The sequence below is a fragment of the Neophocaena asiaeorientalis genome, unplaced genomic scaffold (genome assembly GCF_003031525.2).
Source record: "Neophocaena asiaeorientalis asiaeorientalis breed wild unplaced genomic scaffold, Neophocaena_asiaeorientalis_V1.1 scaffold129, whole genome shotgun sequence".
In the NCBI taxonomy this organism is placed as follows: Eukaryota; Metazoa; Chordata; class Mammalia; order Artiodactyla; family Phocoenidae; genus Neophocaena; species Neophocaena asiaeorientalis.
The window spans coordinates 5,798,541-5,817,886 of record NW_020172446.1 but is presented as its reverse complement, the minus strand read 5'-3'; the positions used below and the strand labels follow the sequence as shown (position 1 = coordinate 5,817,886).

The window sequence follows — 19,346 nt, the reverse complement described above, 5'->3', positions numbered from 1 at the left end:
CTGAGCTTTTAACCCAAGAACTGTATAAGCATTCTGGGAGCGCCATGTGAAATACTGCTGGGAGTTCCACTGATAGGTAAAACGACCTAGGAATAAAGACTACTGCAGAGCGGTGGCAGCAGAGGGGAAGATTAAAACACGGCGAGAAGGAAAACCACACTGCACACCAAGCTTAGGTATGGATGACCAAGGCAATTTCTTCTGGTGGGTCTGCAGCTGACATTCACAGCAACAGTATTCTAACTGGAAAGTACAGGAGTGATGGCTCTGGGGGAGGAAGATGGTAGTCAGAAAAAGTGGGCAAGGAGGTGAGTACGGGCAAAGCGGCTTAAGAAGTTAGAGAAAGTTAGAGAACTTGTTCATCCAAGGATGCGCCGACTAATATGCACCCCTACCCCTTCCCTGCGGTTGGGGCAGAGGAATTGGCTCTGGTGTGGCCAGCAGGGAGCCAAGCTCTGGCTTGAGCACAGCTGGGAGATGGGTTCCACACAGGTAAACAGAGCAGGTAAATACACGGAGGATCCTAGGAAGCAAGCTTCTCACTGCCGCAGAAGGTAGTTACAGACATGGGACAGGGGCCACTCCAGTAAACCCTGAGGTTAGGTTAGAACTGGAGTTACTGGCATAGACTCACAGGTTTTAATATATAAATAGGTATAAAAGTAGATAGATATGTAGATATACACATACATAACATTTCTTGGGTCTCTCAGCTCAGAGGACCCAGAAGCATGACACCCCAGCAGCAATGAACACATATAATGCGCAGACTTAGCTTCTAAATATCATTTCCCACCAAAGGAACAAGGGATCCTGGAAAAATGGATGACTCCAGGGCTGGGTTAGGAAAGTACAAGACAAGCCTGGTATATTTTGTTGGCCCAGAAAGAAAGTACTCAAAACATGCTAGGGGCATGCAAAAGAATGGAAAACTAGCTGGGAGGGGCCGAAACCAGGACAATTTGGGCATTAAAACAAAAAATGATGGATCCTGGAAGAGAAAAAGGACATTAGTGGAAAAACTGGTAACATCCAAATAGACCTGGAGTTTAGTGAATAGTACTGTACCAGTGGTTACTAGCTGATTTTGATAATAACCGTACTACAGTTATGTAAGATGTGAACACTAAGGGAGCTTGGGAGAGGGAATATGGGAAATCTGCACTATTTTTGAAGTTTTTCTGTAGGTCTAAATTTATTCGAGCATAAAGTTAAAAAAAAAAGATAGTAATGGCTATAACCCATTGAATAAAATAGGAATCCAAATTCCTATATCCACAAATAGGAATCTGTCCATGCTGATACAAATAAATGGGGAAAAGAGAAGGCTGTTTCTTAAAACAGAAGAAATGATGGAATTAGAAAAATAATTATTTGGCAACTATCTTAGTAATAAGTGATTCAGGCAAGTGTCATTAACAGATGGTAAAATAAGTAAGTGAAAGATGAGAAAAAGGCTATTTACATGGTTTCAAGGTTAATCAACACTTATTAATTACTTATTAATTAATAGAGAAACCTGGCCAATACCATCTAAACCAAGTAGTAAAATTGACCAGCACAAGTTGTGGGACACATTGATACCGTGTGTCTCCTGACAAGAGTTACTGAGAAGAACATGGCACCACTTCTGTATGAATCATAAATCATGAGCCAGCATCAGTCAGAACCAGACTGAGGAACATTCCACAAAGTAACTGGCCTACACGTGTCAAAAATTTCCAAGTCGTGGGACTTCCCGGGTGGCGCAGTGGTTAAGAGTCCACCTCCCAATGCAGGGCACATGGGTTCGAGCCCTGGTCCGGGAAGATCCCACATGCTGTGGAGCAACTAAGCCTGTGCGCCACAACTACTGAGCCTGCGTGCCTAGAGCCCGTGCTCCGCCAAGGAGAAGCCCGCGCGGGGCAATGAAGAGTAGCCCCCGCTCGCTGCAACTAGAGAAAGCCTGCGCACAGCAACGAAGACCCAACGCAGCCAAAAATAAAATAAAATAATTAATTAATTAAAAAAAATTTCCAAGTCATGAAAGATAAAGAAAGAATAGATTATTCTTCTGGATTGAACCAAAGAGACATGACAAATAAATGTAATCTGTGATCCCGGAATGGATCTGAGATCTATAAAAAACAGGATTGGGGCAAATGGGGAAAGGGAATGGGGTCTATGGATTTAATGGGAGTGCTGCATCAATGTTACCTTCCTGATTTTGATGGTTTGTACTATGGTTACATAGACTGTGTCCTTATTTACAGGAAACACACACTGAAATATTAAGGAGTAATGGGGCATCTTGCCTGCAATTTGAGAATTTGAATCTCTCAGGAAAAACAACATGTATGTGCATATATCCGTGAGAATGTGTGTGTCTGTCAGTGTGTGTGTCAGAGGCGGGAGAGACAGCTGTTAACTGAGGAACCTGGGTGAAGGATACACAGGAGCTCTATGTACGATTCCTGGAACTCTTCTGAAAGTTTGAAATTAATTCAAAACAAACAACAAGCAACATTAGTTTATAGAGAGACTCTAGGCTTCACCCAGCTAGAAGAGGTGGCGGGTTCTATTTCAACGAAAGCTATGACAGGGAACTCAGGAGAATGGGCAGAAATGGAGTCCCTAATAATTTCTTGGACTGAGAATGTCACTGAATGGAGTGAAGAAAGTGCCTATGGAGAGAAATCTCTCCTGCAAGTCAGCCAAAGAAAACGCCTACATCCCCAAGAGTAGAAGAGACACTACTAACTTCCTCCTTGGACATAGACAAAAACCGAGAAAACGGCTCAAAGCGCAGGAGGACAGCTCAGCCCAGCCAGCTAAGAGGTGGCCGAGGGACATCCCCACTCCTCCTCCCTGGGCACTGGCGCCGCAGTCCTCCTACCAAGGCTGGGCTTTGGGCTGGGGCAGGTGCTGCCAGGACTCTCCCTGGGCAGGTGGGAGGCTGGGGAGACGGAAGAGTGGACCCCATGCCAAGCCCACAGAGAGCTGGCGGCACGAAGCAAGCCACCCAACCACCTGACAGTCCAGAACAAGATGACCGGAAGGGCAGGGCAGGCACAGTTCCCGAGTGCTGTTTACTTGTGCCGAGTGACAACGTGTCATGTCATTTATTCCTCACCACTAATCCTGTGAGGGGGGCATTATTCACTTGACCGTAGAGAGCACAAAATAAACTCGGAGAGGTTAGGGCCATGCTCAAGGCCCCAGGCTGGTGAGTGCAGAGCGCGGACTCAAGTCCAGGTCTGTCTGGCACCCAGGCCTATGCTCTTTCCACTACCCTGGGTTGGGTCTCAGTCATCGGGGAACTTGTGAATGGTCTCAGATTTTCCTCCCTTGCAGATTTTTGAGTCAGAACTACAACAAGAGGAGTAATTTGTCCCAAATCAGTCCCGACCTGAGCTCCTTCCCCAGTCTTAGGATTCTCTGACTTAAGGGAGGACGAGCTTCGTAGAACCCCTTGAAATTGTGCTCAAAATAGCGTGTGGTTTATGTGGATGTTTTTTTGGCAAGAGGACCTGTGGTTTTCATCGGGTTCTCAGAGGGATCTATGACTCAAAAGAGGTTAATAACCTGCTGCTTTAGGCATTATTTTGTCTGATGCTCTCCTTTAACAGACGAGGAAATGGATTTCTTGAACTCTATTTTCTACTTCAAGCTTTTGCTGTTTATTCTGGAGCGACAACAGCACAGCCTACGCAGTTCTCCTACGAGAAGCTTCCGCTACTGCACTAGTGCTGTGGAAACATCCCAGCGAGGCCAGACGGCAGGATGAGGGGCCAGCACTGCATTTTTCATACAGAAATGGAGAGTCCCTAAGGAAGGGAGGGCTGGCTCTTTGCCCAAAGTCTCACGAACAATGAGTGTGCTTTATACGAATCAAGGCCATGCGAAAAGAGTAGATCCCAGAATTACACCAGATAATTCAGGAAACTGACTCTTTGGACCAGATAAGTTTTGAGAAAGTACATGGTTATCTCAGATGTGCACTTTAAACCCTGGACCCAATAGCTTTTAAGCCTTTTAAAAAATAAGAATTTGGATTGATAAGAGAAGAGAGGGCTTTGTCCCAAAATAGTCATACGGGTGGGCTGCTCCAAGACCTGTTCATCTAACAGGCAAAGAGCTGCTCCTTTTCCGGCCCCGTAAGGGTGTCTTATTAATATCCTGAGAGAAAACTTTGTGAATGCAGAAGAGAGGGTGTTTTCAAAGGACTAAACGGCAATAGTAACTACCGCCCTTCTGCACGCCTGCAGACACAAGCCCAATAGACAGAGAGCAGGAGGAAAACCGGGCCTTTACAAGGCAAAAAACGTCAAGGCAACTTCTTCTGTGTGAGGTGGGGGGTGGTGAGGAGGTTGTTTTCGTTAACGTAGAAGTGCTTTTACAAAGATAATTTTCTGGGGTTTTCATATGAAGCATTTTGTCATCAGGGAATAAAAGAATAGAAGCAATCTATTGATATAAAATCAAATAGTTGAATAACAATAATGTTCCATTTAAGACACAAATAGCCATTTGAAATGTTCTCTTAAGCTGATGGTTTACCCTTGAAACATACTTGGAAGCAAGAATGTGCTAAACTGAAAGAAGCATTAGGAAAAAAAAAAAAAGGACTGGACTTCAGCACCTAAATGCTTTCCCCAAGAACTCCCCTCAAGAACTTTCTCACAGCTGCTGTCCTCCCTGTGTGTGTGACCCACTGTCTGGTCCTCCCAAGCGTGTGTTCTTTAGGCTACGGGCCTTTCCTCAGAGCCTGGACCAGCCTGTCTCTGGTCAGTTCGGCCTGTTCCAGAAACCGGGCCTTTCCAAAATGTGCCTTCCGGCATGGAAGGGCCTTCCACAGTTGCTCTGGCTGTGGACAGAGATTCAGGGATGAAGAGGGATCTCTGTCCTTTGCATGAACAATGGATACTGGAACATGACCATACTCTTCTGGCTGTGAGGGAACCTGGCTGCAGTGGGCTGCTTTGTAAACATTTTCTGGAGCCCCTCTGTAAAAAGCACATGTGTTAAATGGATGATAATTCATCAAAGAAAATATAACACATCAGCCCAAATAGGAAAAAACAAACAAATCAACAAGTTGGGGAGAAGAGGAAGCTCTTCCTTATAGTAGAACCCTAATGAGTAAATACAGAAGAAATGACAGAAACAGACGATCAACGTTTGGCAAACACTACAGTAATCATTGTTTCAGGCAGGAATCGTCAAGGGATGTGAAAATTGAGCGGGCAAAGTATGATGAGACATGGGATATTTACATAGTCCCCAAGTATCCCCCCCCACCAAGATACTTATGAATTACAGAGCAAAAAATAGTGGCTTCACAGGGAGAAAGCTGGCAGACATCACTTTAGCAAGTGGTCAAGGTCAACCTCAGCAATAACAGGACAAATCCAGGTGAGATGCCTCCTGACATCACGCACTGGGCTCTGAGAAGGACACAATGTCACCTCTGTGGTATTCTTGCCCAAAGTACATAACCTTGATTTAATCAAGAGGAAACATCACGAACAGAAACTGAGGGCTTTGGACAAAATAGCTGGTCAAACACTCTTTAAAAGTGTCAAGGTCATGAACGACAAAGAAAAGACTGAGGAATTATTCCAGCTCAACGCAGCCTGACGAGACCTGACAACTAAATGCATGATTGAATCTTGGACCAGAGAAAGGACGTTCGTGGGAGAAGGGTACCTTCCTGTTTGGATAACTGCGGTTATGTAAACTGTTAACATTTCTCTGGGCGAAGGGTATATGAGAGCTTTTTAAAACCTTTTGGTAAGTCTAAATGATTTCACAGTGAAAAGTTAAAACAAATTATACTTGAAAACATATACATTAGAGATGAGGCTTTCTTTCTCCACTTTCCAGCGCCTGACATTGTAAAGCCTCACGGGCTGACATACAGAGTAGGATACGGGCTCAGCGCCCACCTGGGAAGTAGGTGCTGGGACCTGTTTGGAAGCTTGTTAGGGTCAAACTCAGGCTTCTGAGATTTATGGACACAACACATGATAACACTCAAAAGGCCGAAAAACATCCTTAACAGGTTTCCAGGGAGGGTAACGGGTGCCCCAAGTCCCTCCTTCAACCTCTAGAAGGAGCTGTGCCCTTGTGAGGCCCCAGCCCTGACCCAAGGAGCGAGATATGCAGAAGGCAGCAAAATGTTCATCACTCACTTGTCCTGGGACTCAATATACACGTAGAGATGAGGCTCAAAACACTTGGAGACAATGCCGTGAAATGGATTGTCTGGGGCTTTAGGCTTCTTTGGCTGTAAAGGAAAAAAAAAAGAAAAGAAGAAAAGAAAAAAGAAACCCTATACTTGAGCCATCTTTGCAAACTTTCAAGCAGTTTCAAAGAAAACATCCCTTCAAAGTTCACTCCCAGCTTACAGATAAGAAGCACTCAGCGTAACTAGACTGAGACTATGTCCTGTATTATGAGTCATGCCAGTTTGTGAACAATAAGCCAGCTTTGTTGGCATCATTTACGTGCTCTGTGCGGTGAAAGATTTATTGCTACTTTGATAACACATGCGTTTTCAATTTGGAAGCTCTTCATCATCTGACTGATGTTTTCAAAATGTAAATTCTAGCTAATAACAGCACCGCAGAGCTGTGCCGTGCTCTGGAACATATAAAGTGCTTTCACACCATCCAGTTGTAAAGGCCTCCATTTACTGCTTGTTATTATGAGCCAAGCACTTTGGTACGAAATATCTCATCTATTCCTCAAAACAATCCTCAATATAGGAATTATTACTACTATTTTACACCTAAAGAAAGGGAGGCTCAGAGGGTGTTAGCAGCCTGCCTCAAGGCACATGGTGAAGTTTCCTGTCTCCTAAACCAGGACTCTTTCTAGTAGATCATTGCTGTCTTGCGGTGCTTCCTAAGACTGTTGAATTTCACCAACAAATATAAGAAAAAAAGAAAAGTACGGGGTCAACACAGGGTTGCTAACTTTTTATTTCGTTACTTTCTACTCTAACCACAAGTTCCTAAAAGAACTTTTATACCCAAACATTTTATAAGAGAAAATAGTCGCATAAAGGCCGCCCTTCCCAAGAAAAGACAGTTAGTTGGTGACCTTATACCAGATAGAAAGACAAAGAGATAGACACACAGGCTGGCTGTTTTGTCTTTATTTTTTGCCTTGCACCAGCTAAAACCTGAATCAGTACTGGTCCCCAACTGAAACTGGGAAACCACTGATAAAAAGGTCATCCGGGCAGGCAAGCATTTAAAAACTATTATTTGCTACTTAAATTCCCTTTCAAAACATCTAAAAAACAAACAAGGATCTTCCTACATATTTCTTTCTGTTCCTAAAAAAAAATCCAATTCTATCTATTTCTGTCTGTTGGTATCTGAAAATAGACAGAGGTCCTTGAGCCTTTGCTGGGCTTGATACAAGAGTACAATCTGGATATAAATCGGCACGCACAGCACACCTGTTGAATTGAATGGCTCGTATCTTTTAATAAAAAGAGGAAAAGCTAAGCCCACTAATGACAGACAGAAATGATTACCTTCTTCTAGTAATTGAAAACAAATAAAACGTTGTAATGGCTAAAAGCATCTGTAAAAACTGGTAATGATCACCAAAAATTAAATGTCAACTGTAGATATATCCCATTTAATTTCATGTTTAACTCTCTTCCCTTTTCACCGTCTAAGAGTTCCATGTCTTTAATTTTTTTTTGCAGGATTTGAAGAAACTCTGGTCCTTCCTAAGAATAACTACAGTCTGGGCTATTTTATCATCCAGAAGCCACTGCCAAAGTCAGGCCTTAGGCTGAGACTGTAAGAGGCTCTCAAGTTCGGGTTCATTGAGTTTAAACTGACTGGATTCAAAGTCCCACTTCATTTCACAGATGCCTTAGGAGTTTTTCCACATTTCCATTAGTTTAAAATGAGGGATCCATGATGTAGCATGATGGTTGTGAAGGTATGGTCCTTATCTATTTGTTCTACATTTTCCAAGTCAGTTACCTTTTAAAAAAAATTATTCTATTCTTTTCAATAAGATGATCAGATAAATGAATAGACAAATGTGATTTAATCTGAATAACTTCTGTAGGATTAGATATCCTGATTTTAGAACTGGAAAATATGGCCACTATAGCCATATATCTTTTCATTAATTAAAACAGAATCTTCATAAATATTATAATTATTCCCTTTATGTATATTTTCTTCCCTTGACAAAAATATTCACACATCTGTAGGATAGCTTCTGGAAATTATAAATGGGAGTTTATATAATACAGAATGTTGTCATGTTTTAAATCAACATGTGTATTTTGTATTTGCCTTTATTTACCTACTAATTTATGTGTACTTTTCCAACTACTGACAATGTTTCAATTTATCACTCTTGAATCACATTATAAAACTTATATAAGTGTAAATGAGATAATAGTATTGTACTAATGTTAAGTTTTCTGATTTTGATCTGTGGTAATTTAAGTGAAAATCTTTCTTCAGTGAATATATTTCCTAAAAAGGAAATACATACTGAAATACTCAGAGGCAAAGGGTGTGATACCTATAAACTTACTTGTTCTGAAAGAGAGAGAGGGAGGGAGGGAGAGAAAGAGAGAGAGAGAGAGAAGGAGGGGGGAGGAAATGGAAAAGTAAATGTAGCAAAATAGTAACAACTGGTGAACCCAAGTGAAAGATAGTTGAGAGTTCCTTGTAATATTCTTAAAACTTTCCCTAAGTTTGACATTATTAAAAAAGAAAAAAAGTTTAAAATAACAATAAAAAACGTGGCAGATAATCCCAGGTACAGTAGTGGAGCATTCTGAGAAACGGCATATCACCAACACTCCGGATGACCTAGAGGACCACACCGTGGGGAAACACAGACATCCACGCCCGAGTGAAAACGGGGTTAGAGCCAACGTCCTGGTTTTGATAACGCACTATAGTTATGTTAGCCATCAGCACTGGGGGAAGCTGAGAGGTGGGTACCCAGGACCTCTCTGTGCAACTCCTTATGAGTCTATAATTATTTCAAAATAAAAAGTTTTTTTTTTTTAAGTGGTTCAGCAGAGTTAGACTCTGAATGTGAAGAAGTCTTGGGAATATCTTAACCTATTTATTTTGCTTATATTTTCCTTTTTATGTATGTACAAAAGTGATACATGATAAAAATGTATGGATAAGTCTGAAGAGCTCATTCAGTATAAACACAGATTCTAATGATTGAGGAAAATGACTACATGATATTCCAACAAACTCATCTTGATCAGTCTCCCAGAGGCCCCGTGCTTGATGAGGCCCCACAGAGCCCTCTGGATGTGGCTCAGAAAGCCGCACAACCAGACAGTGCAGGTGGCCCGACCCCCGTCCCCACAGGGGAGTCCGCTCCGCCCAGCCTCTGCCCGCTAACGGCACTCCTGGCAGTGAGGAGGGCCCTGTCGCCATGGCTCTCTGTCCTCTTACAGCGTTTTCAACGTGAGTTGGAAGCAAGAGGGGAACAATGGGAGGGATTGCCTGAAGTTTCCTGTTTTCTTTTTTTCCACAGGGCTGCCTCCTGCCTCTGGCTGCCTCCTAGCTGTGCTCATATTTAGATGAAATGGGCTGGAATTTCGGCTCATGGTGTCTCCCTTTGTACCGTACAGCTCCCCAAAGGGCTGCTTCTCAGCTTAAAGAATACACTAAGTCATTTAGCAGTAGCACTCAGGCTGGATTCGGGAGTATGTGAGTTCCGTCCAAAAGCTGCAGATGTTTAAGCCATGTCCTCCTGGAGTTCGATGGAATAATAAAAGGTTACTGTTGTCACAGTAAGGAGGTCTGCAGCTGGTCCCATTTCCTTTTATTACTATCCAGTGTAAACAGATTAAATCTAACTGCCCGGATCACCAGAAGGGTACATTTTAAAACCAGAAACTCCTTATTTCTTCTCTCTTCCTTTTATACTCTGAGTACCCTCAGTCCCTCTTCAGATGCCAGTTTTGAATCATCAGGAACATGTTGGCAACTGATCGTTCAAACTAAATACCTCTTTTCAAGTTCACGCTCCCTTCTCCAGAGCCTAACTGCAGTGGTGAGCAGGGAGCGACCCTCACCTCGAGGGCCACCCGTCTGCCAACTGCAGTGATGCAGTGGGTTGGGTAACCCAGGACAACTACTGGGGCCTCCCGCCACCTCTGGCCGAGCTTGCCGCTAGTGCACTGTGGGCTTGCCCTGAGCGCCCCACCCGGCTCCTCATCTTCCTGTGCGCCCAGCTCCAGAAGCCAGCGAGAGGCTGGGAAAAGGGGGGTCCTGAGCTCCCACATCATCATCCACAAGTGGGACAGGTGCTGGGGAGGTGGTGGGAGGTCGGGATGGCAGCTGAGGAGTCACTAGTCACTGACGTGTAAGTTTTATTACTAACAAGTAACAGCCCGTGAAGCTGTGGGTGGATCATTTAGTCCAGGGGTTTTCAGTACTTTCTTTTTGAACACACCTAGAACCCCTGATCCAAAAGCAATTTTATCTGGAAGTCCATGAAAAAAGTGACTCAAAACAGAACTGCCGTATTTGGAGGGACGTGGGGCCCTGGTCTCATCCCAACTCCCCACAGTGACATCTGACAGGGCACCAAGGAATACAGCTGGAAAACCACTGGCTCTCTCTATACATGGAGAAACGAGGGAAGTCTAGAGAGAGTAAAAACCTACCTAAGGTCATGCAGGCAGCTAATGGCAAACCAGAGTCTGGCCTCTTCCCTATCACGTGACTCTGCTTTACCCCGTGTACCTGTGTTCTGTGTCCTTAGAATGAGCAGGTCTTTGTCTTTAAGACAGTAACCTCAAGCTTAAAAGATGAGTAAAAAGTTCCACAAGAAACAAAAATCATATGTTACCCGGCAAAACTGATTTTGTAGCTGATGGGGGCTATCATAATCCAGTTTAGTAATATCCAGAGATGACTAGCGAAAGGGATAACTTTTCACGGCAGCCATCTGAGTGCTCAGCTACACAATTCTGGACATGACAATGGCAGCCACTTGTACTGGGGAGACATGAGGGCCCTGAAAATGTCCCAGCTACACACGGCCAGCTCAGAGGGTGCAGGTGCCAAGCGCGGGTGGAGGATACATGGGAAGGATGAGCTCCACACCCAGAGTTTTCTTTCCCACCCCAGTCCTTCCTCCCAAAATGTGAGAGACGCATTTCTTTAGTTAGAAGAAATCTTTTGTTTTCTCCCAGCCTAGCTGATATGATGGCTTTAAATCAATTACGTCTAATCCCATAGATCTCTGGGATACGGCCTCAAGGTATCCCTTCAGTTTTATCCATTCACTTTTATTCACGGGATGCATTTCTATGTCCTCCACTTTTCAGGGAGACATCACCGATGTAATAGAAGGAACGCCAGAAAAGGAATTCTAGTCTCTGACTTCTAGACCTAGCTTCTGGTCTCAGCTCTTCCACTTTCAAACTGTGTAACCCTGGGCTAGTCACTTAACCTGCAGCTCCCATATAAAATCCTATAAAAGGAAAGGCAGGCTTTGTGAGGATGAAAGGGAATGAAGCGTGGAAAGGACTTTTAAACCATAAAGCACCATGAAAATGTGAGGCATCCATGTTATCATAATTATTTAATCGATGGATCAGACACATTTGATGACGTCACTTCAGAACTGCTCCTGGAAACTCTGCTCTCTTGGCTCCTGCCAGGATTGTACACCTACCCTCCCCATGCTAGGAATGCAGGGTTAACTGCAAAGTGCGTGGCTACGGGTTTCCCAGAGCTGCTCTTCCCAGTAGGCCTCCCTTTCGGTGATGTCTGGAGCAAAAACAATACCATAAAATAACCCTCTAGCAGCCAAGTGTAGAAAATTAAAAAGAAGGATCACTAATCCAGACGGGAAAAGTCCTGATTTATTGCTCTAAGCTCTCTCACCATAAAATGGCAGTGAAACAAAAACACCATTCTGTGGGATGAAGGGAGAGGAAATTTAGAGTTAGACAGAAAAAGCTGAAGGAAATGAAAGTGCTGGTGTGCTCTGAAAAGTAACTCTCCAAATATGCCATTGGTCACCATGGTGTTTCCAGGCCTCTCCACCGGCTTCCAGACTAAGGTGCTCGGCTTATGCTGAGCGGAGACCTCTCCTGGCTGACAGTGCTGCTAACTCCACCCGGGATCTTTCAGCCACTCATGTCATCACCAGACCAGATCAGGGGACAATGGAAAGCTAAGCTGACAAGCTTGGGAGATGATGAAGGAGGCAGGGCAGAGTTCTGCTGCCCCACCACATGGGCTAATTAATTAAGCTTGGCCGTGTTGCTAAGGCCGGTGTGCCGTTCAGGAGCCAAGGGGTGGGGCAGGAAGGGCTGCTCTTTCACTCCGGTTTCTAAATGCACTTTCAGATCGAGGCCTTCTATAAAGACCACCAAGGTTGTAATCTCTGAATGTAGTCAACAGCCAAGGGATCATATTTAGAGCAAGCAGACCCATTTTCAGAAACAAACATTAGGTAGGCTGCACAGGGAAATGCAAACCAGACTTACTTGCTCTACGTCTCCTTTTTCCATCGCCAGTTCCTCCATCTCTGGTGCTGGCTCATCTTCTAGGAAGGGATTGGTGGATGCGAGTGGAGACTCGAGTTTTTTCTGTTGATTAGATGTGAGAAACAAACAGGTATTTTCTGAGGGTGGTCAGTAGCTTTCCCCACTGATCTGCTTTTTCCAAGTCTCTCCAACAGCTACATCATGAAATCTGATCTCATGAGCAAAAACTGAGACAACCTGGACCACATTCTCACCTCCAGGCCTTCACAGTGCTTTTTCCTCTTCCTGAAACCTTACTGCCCACCCAACCCCAATCCCAAGCTGCCTAAAATTCTCCGTCATCCTTCAGTCTTCAAGTCAGAAGTCCCCTCTTTTGGGAAGACTTTCTCACCTGTCAAGTCTGGGTTATAAGTCCCAGTCACACGCTCCCATCACCCCGGTATGTCCCCTACCCAGGTATTTACTAAAATACCACAACTGCTCATTTATTTGTCTTCTCCCCACTAGCTTCTGTGACAGCAGGAATCACATGTCTTGTTTCTATCTCTGGTGTCTGGCATGTCATAGGTCTTCATAAATATGAATGAGTAAAAATGCCAGATGGGTTTGAATTCAAGAACAAACTGTAGGACTCCCCTGGTGGTGCAATGGTTAAGAATCCGCCTGCCAATGCAGGGGACACAGGTTCGAGCCCTGGTCCGGGAAGATCCCATATGCCGTGGAGCAAATAAGCCCGTGCGCCACAACTACTGAGCCTGTGCTCTAGAGCCCGTGAGCCACAACTACCGAAGCCCTCGTGCCTAGAGCCCATGCTCCACAACAAGAGAAGTCACCGCAATGAGAAGCCTGCATACCGCAACGAAGAGTAGCTCCCACTCGCCGCAACTAGAGAAAGCCTGTGCGCAGCAACGAAGATCCAACACAGACCAAAAAAAAAATTTTTTTTTTTTAAAAAGAAACTATAGAGCTAATCTTTTGTGTTCTAGATTATAGAGAGAAGTCCCTTCCCAAATAAGTCTCATTACAACAACCACAATAAAATCTTGAGAGAAGTTACTCCCCAGCTCCTGAATGCGACCATTCTTTCAAAAGATGTCATCGAGTGGGACCTTGGGCTAGCGGGAAAGCTGGAGGCAGGAGATGTGGGTTTTTAGCTCTAACGCTGCTGCGCTGGCCAAACCGCCTAGCTTCTCTGAGCCCCGACGGCCCGATCTGCTGAATGAGGAGGATAGAGTTACAGGACTACTTGAGTGATTAAATGTGATAAAGCATGTGAAACCCTAGGAGAAGCACATGATACATATTACCGATGATGAGTCCAATGTGACAACAGAATCGAGGCAGATCTTTGGAATTTTTTACAAATTCTACCTCAGGATGTTATTTATGCCAGGGAGCTGGGAGTTCTAGCAGAAGGGGAACTAAGTGGACAAGCAGGATAAAAGGGATTGGCTGGTGCTGGGGAAGAGGGGAAGGGGAAAGAAATGACTCTCTGGAGACAAGAAGCTGGGTAGAGAGGAGCTTCTAAAAGTACTTATGACATTTGAGCATATATCAGTGGAGCAGCTTGAACTAATCCCTACGCCAAAAGGGAAGGCAGATGGACCACAGTGTGTGAATGACTTTGTCAAGTGCCAGGACATCAGCTGAAGATATTACCAAAAAAGAAAGAAAGGAAGAAGAAGAAGAAGAAAAAAAGAACCAAACAAACAACCCAGAAAAATAAAACTTAAACACAAAAACAAAAACCACACCTGTGTCTGGTTTAGGCTTTAAGACAATTCCACTTACATTCATGTAAACTACTTAATTCTTGGCCCAAACACTTGGATGCTATTATGTAGCTAGACAGAGCCTTGGGGTATGAAGAAAGCCCTGTGATTAATGTATTAGCTCTAGGTAATCAGTAGTAGGACAATGATTTTTGTGGTATCCTCTGGAGAAACAATATGGTCTAAGAACACAGCAAACGTTTCAAATGTATACACTCCGAACTATGGCTTCGTTGCCTGATATGGAAAAAAAATCCTTATAAATGTAAAGCAATTGACATTCATTTTCAAAATTAGGATATTTTTAGAAATGTTTCTTTGAAAGCCATATTTCTAAGTTTTAGTTGTCTCTGTGAGGGTTGCTGGTATTTTAGGGTGCGGGTGAGAAAGGGAATCTAAGCTTCAACAACAAGTTAAATTAGTTATAGCACTGGATTCCTGATCCCACTGGCTCAGCAGTGGGTTTGGGGATCGGACTGATGAGCTGAAGCGCTATGATTCTGAGTCTTTCAGTCCTTTGGAGGTGTAAAGAGCAAGCCAGCAACTGAAGTGAAAAGCTTTGTTCAGAATCACTCAGCCACAGAAACAGGATATGAATTTCTGAACCGAAGGCTCCTCATCTATTGCTAGGTCTACCAGGGTTGATAATAACGTCTCACAATTATATACAGGTGGGCCTCATTTTAAAAACAATGTGTTACTGGAAATATGACAAAAAGGGGACATTGGTGAAGTGGACTGAGGGTGTTCCTGGGCTCCATGCTCACCGGTGGGGTATCCAATGGGTGGACATACGTCCTAAGAAGGAAACATAAAAGGCAACACTGAAAAAGCAGAGCAACGTTTCAGGCAGTATAATGTGGGCTACTCGTTGGTGTCACTGTCTCAGGAGATTCCCAAAAGGAAAGGTGCCTTTCCTATTCCCGCAGTCTCTCTCTAGTCACATACTGATGAGATTACCAGGGAGTCAGGGGCACTCAGGAACTTCTTGTTCATTTCAGGCACACAAATTCCAACCGGGGACCAAGCTGATACCAGAAAAGGGATTCACTCCTCCATTCACCCATTCAACAAAGGGATGTGCTGGGCACGACGAGGACAGCAGGGAGCAAGGTGGACCACCCTCTGCCCTCAAGGAGCTTACAGTCAGGTGGGAGAGACAGACTCTAACCAAATAATCACACAAGCATATGTGATTATTTGCAGGAAAAGCAAAGGTGACGAAAGGATGCAACAGAGGGTCACAGAAAACTTCCCTGAGGAAACGACGTTTGAGCCAGAACTGAAGGATGTTCCACAGTTCAGTGTGGGAGAGGCACGGGATGGCCGGGGCTTTCTAGGCAAAGGGACCAGCATGTGACGCCATCCATTCCATAGTCATGTGCTGAGCATCTGCTCAGCTCCGGGCACACTCTTAGGCACCGGAGATGCAGCAGTGAGCAAGATAAAGAAGGGAGGCACTGTGATGAAAATACAATGTGGGAACTGGGCTGGGCTGTGGGTGAGGCTGGGGAAGGGCTTCTTCATATGGTGATCCGAGAGGGCCCCTGTGAGGAGTGGATTTTTGAGCAGAGACTTGAATGAGGAGAAGGAGCCAGCCGGGCAAAGATCTGGAGAAGAGCATTCTCACCAGGGGGATCCCATGCAAAGGCTGGAATGAAAGTAGGACAGGGTGAGGGGGCGGGGCAGCCAGGACCCAATCACACAGCCTGTCGTGGGCCGTGGGAAAGGTTAGGTTTTCTTCTCAGGGCAACTGGGCAGTCACTGGGGGTTTTAAACAGGGCAGTGGTAGGATCCAGTTTTAGAGTGTGAAGAGGTTGCTGCAGCGTGCCAGGTGGGGCTGATGTGGGAGTGGGCTAAGCTAGAGTTGTGGAGATGGAAAAAAGTGGCCAGACCTGGGGCATCTTTAGGAGAGAGAGTCAAGAGGACTTGGTGAGAGAGTGGATGTGAGGAGGAAGAAAAGAAAGGAATCGAGAGTCGTGCGCTTTCTGGCCCGAGCAACTGTGTGGCTGGTGCAACCACTGACTGAGGGACAGGGCTGGGTTCGCGCCCAGGCTCTACCACTTGGCTATGTGGCTTAACTTCTCCACGCTTCAGTCCTTCTAGCTGCAACGTGAAGGGATATCAACACCCGCCGCACGGAGCTGTCATGAGAATTAATGAGGTAACGCACGCAAAGCATGACTATGTCTATAGAGCAGCTTCACACAACGGTCGGCTCGTAGGGGAAGCTCAGCACATGGGGGCTGTCGTTAGTGTTTAATCGGGGTGGGCAAGTCATGAAGGCAGAACCGTGGCTGTGCCTCTCTCGGTGAAGCAACTCTCCGGAGGGAAAGAGCGGGGAGCACAGGACTTCGAAGACTCACAGAAAGAATTCTTTTTAATCACAAGTGAGATCCTGTCCCTACTATACCGTCTCTTTGGGAGCTCTCCAGGAAATGAAAGCAATGCACCCATCAAATTACAAGGCTTCATCCTTCTCCCCTAGTCTCCAACGAAGGCCTCAGAGGAACGCCTGTACCACCATCTTACTGGCAAATGTTATATTATAAAACCCTGAGGGGTGGACATAGACTCCTGCTATTTAGGGGGCCATGTTACTGCTCAGATTGATTTGCTGTGATAAAAGAACAAGCCTTTGCAGGGAGCCATCACCGGCACAATTCAGCCTTCTGTGTAAGGGCCCCTCGGGCGGAGCCAACCAGACCATGCTTCTCATTCCTGCTCTGTGGCTGTCAGAGCCCACAGAGAATTACAAGGTTAGGTTTAGATTTGAAAGAACTCAAATGACATAGTCCATGAGCTCTGGGGCTGCTAAGTGAAACCAAAAATTTGCCGAGAAATGACCGACTTTCCAATTTTAAAAGGATTCATTCCTTTTGCTATGATGACAGTTGATTTCAAGTCCATACAGGAAGGAAAAATTCTTCATTCGGCAAGTTAATGCCTACTAATTAAATCCCATGGGACTCCCCACACCCACCTTCAGAACCACAAGGGCCACAGGCCAGCCAAGCTGTCTAATTTACTGTTGGGAAGAGATGGTCAGGCTTTAGTCAGTAGTACATCCATATCTGGGTCTGCCTGCACACATGCCTGTCTGAGGCCTAGCTGGACACTTCAAATTATCAAAGAAGGAATTCTGAAATTTAAGATGAATCTATTTCCTTTCTCTGGAGGAGAGAGCTTTCATTATGAGGTGAAAGTTCCACAATTTCTGCATTTCTCATTCCATAAACACTTTACTCCAGCCCAGTTCCTGATCTGTTCTTAAAGAGATGGCTTGGAGGCTTCAGTTGATAGGACAGTAAGTACAGGACTATTTGCACCTGGTTTAACATCACTGGAACCCCTCTTTTGTTCTTGGTACCACCATGTTCATATCTTATGTTGTGACAGTTATGCATAGGTTTCTTTCTCCTAATAGAACATAAGCACCTGTCTGATTCAATTTTTCATCTTTTCCCAAGGCCCTGCACCAAGACGGAGCTTGAAAAACACTTGTGGATAAATGCTGATCAAATGAGAAGCACTAAATAAAGTCCTCTTCAGATACATGGGCAACACTGTCTGTTTTCTTGTAAAACAAACAAAAAAACCCAGTGTGTGTGTGTGTGTGTGTGTGTGTGTGTGTGTGCGTGCGTGCGTGCGCACGTGTATGCTTGGAAGAGTCTCAAATTATACCCCAAGTTGTTAAACAGTGCACATCTCTGGGGAGAGGGATTTAGAGTAATTGAGAAAGAAGAGATTGTTCTTTTAGAATTTATTTGAGCTTTAACAAGCATGTATTACTCTCCCCCCGTCTCTCTTTTTGGTAAACAAATTACCTGAAACACGAAGATGATTTATAACTAAACTCAGACAATATTTTCTAAAACCCCTGGTATTTTTAAATTGTGATATAATTAACATAAAATTCACCATTTTAAGGTGATTTTCACTTCAGTGCTTTCATAGAGGCTGAATATAATGTTTAACCTTAAATCTAATCGTCGAGTCCCTAATAATGCACGTGGGCATAGTTAAATCATACCTAGACATTTGCTTTTAATTTCAAGGCATTTTAATTTACAGACATTTTTTTTTTTGGCCGTGCAGCACAGCATGTGGGATCTTAGTTCCCCAACCAGGGATCGAACCCATGCTCCCTGCACTGGAAGCGTGGAGCCCTAACCACTGGACTGCCAGGGAAGTCCCTTAATTTACAGACTATTTTAAATCCCTCCTAAAGGGTCAGGAGTTTAGGCAATTAGTTAGAAGGCTTGGCAACTCCCTTCTTCCAGTAACAGTGAAGCACAGGGTGTTATAAGCTTGTTGGGGCTGGAATAGTAAAAAACAAAACAAACCCTGTCCTTAAGGCTCTTTCAGTCTAGATCTCTAACAGATGTCAAATAGCATCTGTCAAAAAAAGAGCAAAAGATGGTGCATCACATGGATCAGTTAGGAAGGTCTTTGCAGGTGAGCCTGTCCCCTCTCAAGCTCACCCTCACTGTTTGACTGTCAATCAGTCACCAAGGGTCTTAAAAGGACCTGAGTGATAAAGTGAAGAGGGGGAAGGGCACAGGCCTGGGAGGGTCTCTGGTCAACTTGGCTCCTTGGCTGACTTCTTTCTTATCTGCTCTATAATCTTCCAAGGAATTTGCTAACTTTCTATGAAATTTGGCATATGTTAAAGGGTATTATGATATACTCTGGTTCATTTTGTAGTTCTGATACCCTGAAACAAAATGGTGACCACAAAAGATTTTCCAAAAGGTATATCCTGGGATCAAGGCACGACGGGGAGGAGACAAGGGGCAGCCAGTCTTCAGGTGCGGTATCCAGCAGCTAGCGTGGCCATCAGGCCAGGTGGCCCTCCTGGCCCAGGCCAGGCCAGCCTCTTCCCAACACTGTCTGTTGGGAGCATGGTCAGTGGTCAGGACTAAATCCATCGGGGTCCCTGACGCTGAGGCTTACGGGCTACTGATGAAGGTGTGGCCCCAACTGCCCACAGCAAGGTGCTGGCAGGACCAGGGTCAGAGTGAACATCACCGACAGTGAGAAGCACAGCGTTCACACCTCCCCACAGC

At 44.7% G+C, this 19,346-nt stretch overlaps 1 protein-coding gene across 1 annotated transcript in view; it reads right to left on the bottom strand.

Annotated features, from left to right (window-relative positions):
* Positions 1-19,346, bottom strand: part of VPS53 (VPS53 subunit of GARP complex) — a 132,718-nt gene that overhangs the window by 54,692 nt on the left and 58,680 nt on the right. The window contains exons 12-13 of the mRNA XM_024736014.1: positions 12,506-12,607; positions 6,174-6,268 (exon numbers count right to left, since the gene is read on the bottom strand). Of these exons, the coding sequence (XP_024591782.1) occupies positions 6,174-6,268; positions 12,506-12,607 (197 nt within the window). The remainder of the gene's footprint in view (positions 1-6,173; positions 6,269-12,505; positions 12,608-19,346) is intronic.